The following is a 10,923-nucleotide window of genomic DNA, read 5'->3' as shown; positions in this document are numbered from 1 at the left end:
GAAGTTAAATTTTTTCTCTTTGCAGATGACATGTTCCTATACCTACAGAACCCCATTGACTCTACCCCCAAGCTACTAGAGCTGATCCAAAACTCTGGCAAAGTTGCAGGATATAAAATAAACCCTCAAAAATCAATGACCTTTCTCTATGCTAACGACCCGAAGACCAAGGCTGAAATCAGGAAAGCAACTCCTTTTGCAATAGCCCCCCAAAACAAAAAATACCTAGGAATAACCTTAAGCAAAGAAGTGAAAGACCTCTATGATGAGAAATTTAAAAACATGAAAAATGAAATTAAGTCAGAACTAAGGAAATGGAAAAACCTCCTATGCTCCTGGATTGGGAGGATTAATATAATCAAAATGGCAATATTGCCAAAGGTGATCTACAAATTCAATGCAATACCCATTAATATCCCAATACCATTTTTTAATGAAATAGAGGAAGCAATCCAGAAATTCATATGGAACAATAAAAGACCTAGAATAGCAAAAACAATCCTAAGCAGAAAGATCAGTGCTGGAGGAATTACAATACCCAACTTCAAGCTGTATTATAAAGCCATAGTAATAAAAAACAGCTTGGTATTGGCACCAGAACAGGCCTGAAGACCAATGGAACAGAATTGAAGAGCCAGAAGTGAACCCACAGAACTACACCTACTTAATCTTTGATAAAGGAGCTAAAACAATAGTTTGGAAGAAAGATAGCCTCTTTAACAAATGGTGCTGGCAAAACTGGCTCAACACATGCAACAAACCAAAACTAGATCCTTATATATCACCCTGCACCAAAATCAATTCCAAATGGATCAAAGATCTCAAAATCAAAACAGACACCCTAAAAACACTAAAGGAAGGAGTAGGAGAAACACTGGGCTCCTTGGCACAGGACAGAACTGTCTCAACAAAGACCCAGAAAGGCTACAAATCAAAGAAAGGTTAGACAAATGGGACTACATCAAATTATAGAGCTTCTGCAGGGCAAAGGACATAGCTCGCAAGATAAACAGAAAGCCCACAGATTAGGAGAAGATCTTTACTGGCCATTCAACAGACAAAGGCCTCATATCTAAAATATATGCAGAACTAAAAAAAATTACCTTCATCCAAAACAAAACCACAAAAAAACAATAGCCCCCTCATCAAGTGGGCTAGAGACTTAAAAAGAGACTTCTCTGATGAGGAAATGAGAATGGCCAAGAGACATATGAAAAAGTGCTCTACATCACTGGCCATAAAAGAAATGCAAATCAAAACAACATTGAGATTCCATCTCACCCCAGTACGAATGTCCTATATCAAGAAAACTAACAATAACAACTGTTGGAGGGGATGTGGCCAAAAGGGAACCAACCCTACTTCATTGTTGGTGGGAATGTACACTAGTTCAACCACTCTGGCAAGCAGTTTGGAGATTCCTCAGAAGGCTAAACATAGAGCTCCCCTGTGACCCAGCAGCCCCACTTTTGGGTATCTATCCAAAAGACCACAAACATAATCATACTAAAGCCACCAGCGCAACAATGTTCATCGCAGCACAATTTGTCATAGCTAGACTCTGGAACCAACCCAGATGCCCCTCAGTAGACAAATGGATCAAGAAAATGTGGTACATATACACAATGGAATTTTATGCCTCTATCAGAAACAATGGCATTGCCCCATTTGTAAGGACATGGAAGGACTTGGAAAAAGTTATACTAAGTGAAGTGAGCCAGACCCAAAGAAACATGGACTCTATGGTCTCCCTTATAGAGAATATTTAGACAGGTTTAGGCAAGTCACAGCAGAGGCTCACAGGAGCTCAATAGCTATACCCTTATGAACACATAAGATAATGCTAAGTGAAATGAACTCCATCTTATGGAAACGATTGTTATATCACAGTTGTAACTACTTTCAACGTGCCATATGTAACTGTAGCCTCTATTATTGATGATATTCCTATATCACCTTCCTGTGGTTATACCTACACTATCTCTGTATGTTATCTGAGTATATTGGAAACTGGGTATACTGGTATTAGAACCAGGAAATCGGAAGGGAATACCAAAAGAGAGAGAGACAGGGTAAAAAAAAAATAAAATAAAAAAAACTACAAAATCAGTACTTACGAACTGTTTGGTGAAAATTAACTGAACAACTGAACAACTCATGGGGGGGAAGGGAGGAAGAGGGACGAGGTAACAAACAGTACAAGAAATGTATCCAATGCCTAATGTATGAAACTCTAACCTCTCTGTAATTCAGATGGATAATAAAAAATATATATAAAAAATTAAAAGATAAAAAAGAATATATACATGTTTATATCTTATAAAGTATTATTATAGAAAGATATTTTTTATTCTCTGCAAGTTGAGATTGCAGTGCTATGAAAACTGTAGCCGCAGTGTGACAGTCTTAACTGGTGAGAGGAGTGACTGAAGACAAACCAAAGACTGAAGAAATGAAGCCAGCAGAGAGGGGAGAAAGGCCTGAGCTGAAACACAGAGAGGTAGAGTCATGTCATCAACCTGAGATCTGTACGGATCTGACTTTTGAGTACAGATACAGAGGCAAAGGCACATGTGTGCCATGCATGACAAAGGACAGACAAGAACAAAACAACTGGAAAAACATAGAGGCATGCATTAGATCAGTGTTGCATGCTAACAAAAGATCAGTGGTGGAAGAGGTGAATCCCTTTATAACTTGGACAGGGGCCATGGCCTCTGCTACTGGGCCAGTTACTGAAACCAGCCATTGCATCAGGGTCTTTGATGGCCAAATCATGTGTAACAAGAGACGTTCTCAGGATTCACAGTCATTTTAGTTTGAAGAAATGGCCAGCCCAGGGGCAAGCCCGGGTGGATTCATTAAAATCTACTTTCCAGGAGAAATATTTTCTTGGGAGCCCATGTCACCAGGGAGAATGAAACTGTAAGGCTCCTAGGACAAGGCCAGAATCCCAACTGCCCCAGAGACAATGGGTGTGACTCCTTGGAGCCCAGCCCATAAACGTCTCCTACATTCTCTGCCAGGCACATCTTCTATCAGAGACTCCAGCTATGAGTACATAGACTCCAGGCTCAGCCTGAACCTCTGCAGTGCTATGAGAGACTTCTCACCTGAACACTGGATGAGGACATTCTGAGGGAAGCAGGGACTTCCTCACCCAGCATCCTGCCTGGATTCTCAGGTGATTAACTGCACCCATCCCTTTCTACAGAGAGGACTGGCCATGGTGGTGACCCCAGAAAACTTTGACTCCTGAATCTGCTGACTGCCATGAACATCTTCACCCCCCCATTCTTGGGAGAAATACCTCCTTTTATTTCAGCATCTTGAGCCTTTTTTTTTGTCCCTAATTAATTCCAGGACACTGGGTATGGGCATCAGGCTGTATCTTTTTTCTTCAGAGGTAAGGGTTCTATATTTGTTTCTAGAATCTATGGGGAGGCTGTGACTCTTGAATAACAAGACTAAAACTGACTGTCTGCTACCTAGTTGTCTAATTTCTCACATTTTATTCCTAACTCATTCCCATCTGTACCCTAGGCACTTTGACAGCTATCTATTTCATACATGGAGGAACATACTGAATATTCAATACTACTAACAAGGACTAAGTTTTCAGATTTTCTTTCTTTCTTTTTTTTTTCTTTTAGTCATGGGACTTGAACTCTGGGCCTGGGCACTGGCCCTGAGCTCCTCAGGTCAAGGCTAGTGCTCTACCACTTGAGCCACAGTGCCACTTCCTAAGTTTTTAGCTTTTTGATACTAATTTTCTGGTGTAAAACTCAGTATTTCCTGAGTTCCAATGGCTCATGTGTGCAATCCAACCTTCTCAAGAGACTGAAACCGGGAATCTTCTGATTCAGTTTCAGCCAGCTAGAAAACTCCATGAGATCTATCTTTCTCCATAATCCAGGAAAATGGGAAGTAGAGGCATGGATGAACTGATAGAATACTAGAAAGAGCAAGAAAGCCAAGGAAATAGCTAGGCCCTCAATTCACACCCTGATACTGGTAAAAACAAATCTTAGTCCCTACTTTGATTACTTATTCATTTTCCTGGACACCAATGGTGTGATGTGAGCCCCCCAATAAATGGTAATTCAAGGGCTGGGAATGTGGCCTAGTGGTAAAGTGCTTGTCTAGCATGCATGAAGTCCTGGGTTCCATTCCTCAGTACCACATATACAGAAAAAGCCAGAAGTGGCTCTGTGGCTCAAGAGGTAGAGTGCTAGCCTTGAGCAAAAAGAAGCCAGAGCCAGTGCTCAGGCCCTGAGTTCAAGCCCAGGACTGGCAAAAAAGAAATGGTACTACAAAAGAGTACTATCAAATATTAACACATAATTTCAAGAACCTCTCTTGTACATACTTGCTCAATGCCAAAAAATGTCAGAATAGTCTAGGAAAATTTGGCACGATCTTTTGAACTGTATTGCCAACACCTGGTGGCTGAGGTCATAGGATCAAGACCGTCCTGGGTCTACATAATGATATGATGTTTCTACTTTTCTTTCATAGTAATGCTTGAGCCTTCAAAACAACCAGGATTGCATTTACAAAAATCAGGATATGTGGAGGCTTTCACACATCCACATACTCTATGTCCTTTCCAATTAAAACCCTTCCACTACTGTTGGGGATTCAGCTGAGCATTGAGGGGGAGAGGGCGGTACTGAGATGCTGCCTTCCCTCCCGTCCTGGGGCAGTGTGAAAGCTAGCCACTCCCATATTCCGGTCCTGCCGGAAGAAAAGCAAACCAGCCCCACCTTCCCGTCTCCGCCACATGTGTAATGGCACCGGAGACCCCAGAGACCCGGTCCTTAGGGGGCTGTGGTCTCCGCCCATAGAGGAAGTTCGTGACATCGCCGTGATGGACAGTTCACTAGCCAATCGTTAATACCCAGTTAGTCCCTCCTCTTCCTGCCTGCCATTACTGTTATATAAACCCCTCCCTTGCATAAAATCCTTTGAGGCTGGCAGTCCATCGGACCAGCTCCCGGAGATCTTCGTGCCTGCTCTTAAACATGAGAGGGATTGGGACCGGGGATTTGGGCATCCTACCTCAGCTCAGCTTAGCCCGATAGGGACATGCTTTGCCTCTCCTGCTGGTGGTGGAAGCAGAGCCAACTGTCCCTCACAATTTGGGGCTTGGCATCTCCCTGGGGGGGAAAGGGGGGGATGTGGAGAGTGAGCCCGACACACCACTACTATCATTTAGATTCAGTGTATTCAGAATGAATCCTTTCTCATATCACCAAGATTTCTGAGGTGTGAAGGAAAGAACCAAGGTTTCATGTTCAGAATGTTGATGTGAATCTCAGGTAGTAGGATGGCTTTTATCATTTCCACAATGTATTACACAACTGACACCTAAAGCACATACCCTTCACTAACAGAAACTACTACCATGCCTCTAGAAACCCCAGCCAATTCCTACTATTTGTTTTCCTCTGGGTAAATAATTTATTACTCACTTAATGAGGTAAACAATTTTGTGCAGTTCTTCTCAATTCACTTTAAGCTCTCTCTAGCCTATCAATTCATTGTAGCCCAGATTTGCTTTTCCTCCAGAAAAACAAGCATCCCACCATACAGGAGAGGAGTATATCTGATGGCTACCTGAGGTCAAGTTGACCAGAGATTCCTGTGTGGAGGAAGCTAAAAAAATTGAAGATGAGAAAGTAAAGGTAGACATTGGGTCAAGGAAGAAAATGGCAGAATTTTTTATGAACATGATTTTAAAAATGAGCTACACTAATAAGTACATTTTAAACATGGAAACAATTAGATTTTATACCATTTTATAGCATTTTTCATTATACAAGGGATGATTTTCTTTATGAAGATGTCTACCCTGATGTATTCTATTTCATCACACACACACTTAATGGTTAGTAGTTATCAACATGTGTGTAACTCATTGAACTCAAAGATCACTATATTTCACCGAAAACATTGAGAAAAATCAGAAAGCACAGAGGGAACATAGGGAATTGAAAGATACTCTACGAGACTTCTGTTAGCTCTCCCAGTCTACTCAAATATTGACCAAAATCACTTCGAAAGGCTTCCTCTACAGGCCTGATTCTATGCACAGAATGGAGCTCTGGAACTCTACCTTGGGAAGCGGCTTCATCTTGGTGGGCATTCTGAATGACAGTGAGTTTCCCGAGCTGCTCTGTGTCACAATGACAGTCCTGTACATGCTGGCCCTGACCAGCAATGGACTACTGCTCTTTGTCATCACAATGGATGTGAGACTCCACGTGCCCATGTACCTCCTACTTAGGCAGCTCTCTCTCATTGACCTTCTCCTCACATCAAGCATCAACCCCAAGGCTATCACAGATTTCCTGCGCGGAGATAACACCATCTCCTTTGTAGGCTGTGCCCTTCAGATGTTCCTGGAACTGATTATGGGTGGAGCAGAGGCTCTCCTTCTAGCATTTATGGCCTATGACAGGTATGTGGCTATTTGTCATCCCCTGAACTACATGATCTTCATGAGACCAAGTGTCCTTTGGAACATGGTGACCATATCATGGATCCTTGCCTCTGTGAGTGGCCTGGCATATACCATTCACATTATGCACTATCCCTTCTGCAAAGGCCGGATGATTAAACATCTGTTCTGTGAGATCGCTCCTCTGCTGAAGTTGGCCTGTGCAGACACCTCCACCTACGAACTCTGGGTGTATGTGATGGGTGTGATGTTCCTTATTCCCCCACTTTCTGCCATTCTGGTCTCCTACATGCTAATTCTCTTCACTGTGCTCCACATGCCCTCAAATGAGGGAAGGAAGAAAGCCCTTGTCACCTGCTCTTCCCACCTGACAGTGGTTGGATTATATTATGGGTCTGCCATGGTCATGTATGTCTTTCCCATTTCCTTCCATAGTCCCAAACGAGACAATATCCTCTCTTTTTTCTACACAATTGTCACCCCAGCCATGAACCCCCTCATCTACAGCCTGAGAAATAAGGAGGTCATGGGGGCTTTGAAGAGAGTCCTTGGGAAATATATCCTTTCTTCACATTCCAGTGTTTAGGACTTGCTTCTTGCTATTTCTATTCCACATGAGATTGTTGCCCTCAGATAGCTTCATTTGGAGAATTTGCATAAGTGTTTAATATTATCTTTCATTTGCTTCTGTAGCTAGTATATAAAAACACTTTACAGTCAGGTCATTTGCACATACCCTTTGTTTTAGAATCCTCACTTTGAAAAGCCATTAGAAGAAGAGAAGTTGCAAATCCATATGTAAATCTCACTCTGGTGAGGGAACATTGAGTCACCTACATTACTCATTAGGCAAAAGATTAACTTTTCAATTCAATATCACAAAACCAGGATGAATATCAGTCTTTCTTCCTAAGGAAACACCAATATTATCTTGCTTTAGAGGACTGTTTTGTGAATATTGGATTCCTTTAGTGTGTGCACGGGAGGGGAAGGGGAGTCATGGGGCTTGAAATCCGGACCTGAGCTCGTCAGCTAAAGGCTCTCCTTTAGTGAGAGTTTAATGATTCTGTGGTTTGAATTTTTTTATGTATTCTTAGTGATACACTATTTTGTTTTAGAAATAATGGCAAATAGCTCATAATCTTGATGTGGGAATATGTTTTTATATGTATACAGAGGAAAGAAAGCACAGAATATATAATCCCCTCCTCTGTCTACCCTAAAAATGCTTTACCTTATGTCATGAATAGACATGAAAAGACATAAAAAATAAGATAACTTTGTAGTTACAGAAGCTCCACACTTATTGTGGCTTATCACTGACAGCAATGCTTGGCAAAAATGCAGAAATTCTGTTTTTCCTTACAACATATTAAATGAATCTATAAAACTAAGCTATAACAGTTAAAGCTCATTCAACCACATATATTTGTTAATTGAGAAAATTCAAAACTATGAATATTCCTTTTGTGTTAGGCTTTGCTGAATTTTTATTTGAATGGTAATGTGTAATGTTTAGCGACTCTTCTCCCTTACTATTTTGTCATAATGATTCAGAGAATTCCCGAAGAGGGAGAGGACGAGTCCCTCAGTTTATCTCTACATCCTAAGACACTTTGTCCCATTCTTTTTGTACATTGGTTTGCTGTAAGAGTGGTGACAAATAGAAGCCTGATCTCATGATAGTTAGAACAAGATAACAAATGTCAACAATTTAGACCAAGTCTGGTAAATTGTATTTAACATGTTGTCTTTTACATGCATGAATAGTAAACAGTCATCAAAATCCTAATATGATGGTTCTTTTCAGAACTGACACATCTGTTGGCTATGTTATTTATTTTCTGTATATATTATGATGTTTTAATGTGTGTGTAATTATAGCATTAATAATTCAAGCTCATTGAGATGTTCTTGACTTCACATGCATTGTGGTAAGAACAGTTAAAACCATGTCTGGCAATTTTCAAGTTTACAATATGCAGCTATTCTTAATATAATCACCATGATATACAATAGAACAGATGTGCAGAAAAGAGATTTTGTAGTATACTGTTCCCAATTACATCCCACTCCTTCACTTTTTACATTGCTTTTCTTTTCCTGAATCTTGTATTGGCAGATTTTCACAAACTACTACTAATATATAATAATTAGATTTCATGTAAAATAATAATAAAAAATTAAAAAGTAAGATATGTTGGTAAGCAGTGGTCAAGAATTAACAATAAATGACACAAGAGGGATAGAAGAGAGAAAAGGAAGGAGGAAGAAAGAAAGAGACTGCATATGAAAGGACAGAAAAGAAAGAAAGAAGGGAGAGTTGAAGGAAGAAAAGTAAAACCAATACGGGAGTCTCCACAGTAACTACTTTTCAAGTCCATACAATTTAAAGATGAAACTAACACAAGCTTGCATACAACTAGCAAAAATCCAGAAACCACCTAAGAAATATGACAAACATGAGAATATATGCATGTAAATGAACTCACTGCCTTTATTCTAGCATGCATTTAGCAAATATAATTTGAATGTGCATATGTATCGCAGGCACATTTCTATTACTTACAGTTATGGATAAAATATAAAGATATTTCATAATGTTAATGGTAGTATGTTTCTAACGTGGCCTTCAGTTCTATATTCCACAATGTTTGAAACTAAAATAGCCATATTTCAGTTAGTATTTTCAGTTCAAATAATCAAACCTGGCGCTTGCTTGTGCTAGTCAAGTGCTCTAACACTGAGACACATCCCTAGGCTAAATAATAGTTTTATAATGATAGATAGATAGATAGATAGGAAAATAATGAATGTTAAAATGTATGGTGAAACATATGGATTTAAAATACCTTTAAATCCTACAAAATTGAAGGAAAGTAGGAGTTAGGAGTGATGGGGGGAGTATGATGAAAGAGGAAATAATGATCAGGATGTGTTGTATTCATAAACTGCTTTGATGAATTGAGACTCCTTTGTACAACTACTTAAACATAATGAAGTTATATTTTAAAAATGCCTTTAATTCAATTCTACAGAATGTGTCCTGCAAGCAATCTGAAAAGTATGGAGTGAAATGATGCAAACACCCTAGAAAATAGGGATGAGGTAAAAAGGAGTAAACTATGAGAGACAATGTATCCTTTGTGGAGTGTTTGAACTTTGTAATATACAACATACTTTTCCTAACAAGACTGAAATGGTTTCTGAGAAGTTCATATCAGAATTAAAATAAATCCCACATGATTCTTAAAAAGATTTTTAAATCCAATGCTTTGTGGCCAATAGAATAAGTTTTAACATAAACAAAGTATGCATAAATCTTCTCAACTCTGTGTCTTCCTTGGATTGCAAACAAATATAATAAAATTTTCTCTTACATTACTCAACATTGTACATTTCTATAACTGAAGGAAACACTACTTGCTCTAATGTGTATAGAGATCAGCAAACATGCTCTGTTAATGCCAGAGAATAAATATCTCAATTCTGCAATTCCAAGAGTCAAGAGTAATACAACAACAAATGTCTCAATAACATTTTATTTACAAAAGCAGAGTGATGATTTCACCTCAATGCCACACTTCGCTAACTTTTGTCCCCAACTCCTGACGTTCAAACAAGTAAGTCATTAATCTCTGTGACTTAATAGGTAAAAGGCATTTTTCACAAACAAATGCCAGCTGAGGGACAGAATGGCAGGTGTGTAGACACACATTCATATAAGATTTATTCTCTGGTATACCAATAGGTGACAGACACTTGTTCTACAAGAATATACCAAGCCCCCAAATATATGTCTGCATTAAAAGTATAAAGAAATTAATCTAGTTTTGTGTAGAAGTTATCTCATGGGTAGAGGATTTCACACTAAATTTTGCCTGTATCTACTCCTGTGTTTTTACTTGCAAAAGGAGCATTTTATTTAACAGATTCCTGAGAGCATATAATTATATATAAATGATATATCCTACTATGTTTCTACATGTTTATATAATACACCTTTAAATTAGTTTAGGTATGTTCACCCTCCAATATTCAGCACTTCTTATTTTTTGTCTCACTAGATTTTTTTTTCAAATTTGTATTATCAAACTGATGTACAGAGAGGTTACAGTTTCATACATTAGGCATTGGATACATTTCTTGTACTGTTTGTTACCTTGTCCCTCATACTCCCCTCTCTCCTCCCCCTTTCCCTTTCCCCCCAAGAGGTGTTCAGTTCACTTACACCAAACAGTTTTGCAAGTATTGCTTTTGTAGTTGTTTGTCTTTTTTTTACCCTGTGTCTCTTAATTTTGGTATTCCCTTTCAATTTCCTAGTTCTAATACCAGTATACACGGTTTCCAATATACTCAGATAAGATTACAGAGATACTGTAGGTACAACCACAAGAAGGTGATACTCAAGAACATCATCAATAATAGAAGCTACAGATACACGTGGGACGTTGGAAGTA

The 10,923-nt window shown here is 39.2% G+C and overlaps 1 protein-coding gene across 1 annotated transcript; it reads left to right on the top strand.

Moving 5' to 3' along the window:
* Positions 1–5,985: 5,985 nt before the first annotated feature.
* On the top strand, positions 5,986–7,049 carry LOC125361704 (olfactory receptor 2AG1-like). The gene has a single exon (XM_048360285.1). It carries the CDS (start codon positions 6,090–6,092, stop codon positions 7,047–7,049), a length of 960 nt encoding a protein of 319 aa, XP_048216242.1. The 5' UTR covers positions 5,986–6,089.
* The last annotated feature ends 3,874 nt before the right edge of the window (positions 7,050–10,923 follow it).

This window comes from Perognathus longimembris, chromosome 13 (assembly GCF_023159225.1).
Source record: "Perognathus longimembris pacificus isolate PPM17 chromosome 13, ASM2315922v1, whole genome shotgun sequence".
Classification (NCBI taxonomy): Eukaryota; Metazoa; Chordata; class Mammalia; order Rodentia; family Heteromyidae; genus Perognathus; species Perognathus longimembris.
This window is presented reverse-complemented; position numbering and strand designations above follow the sequence as displayed.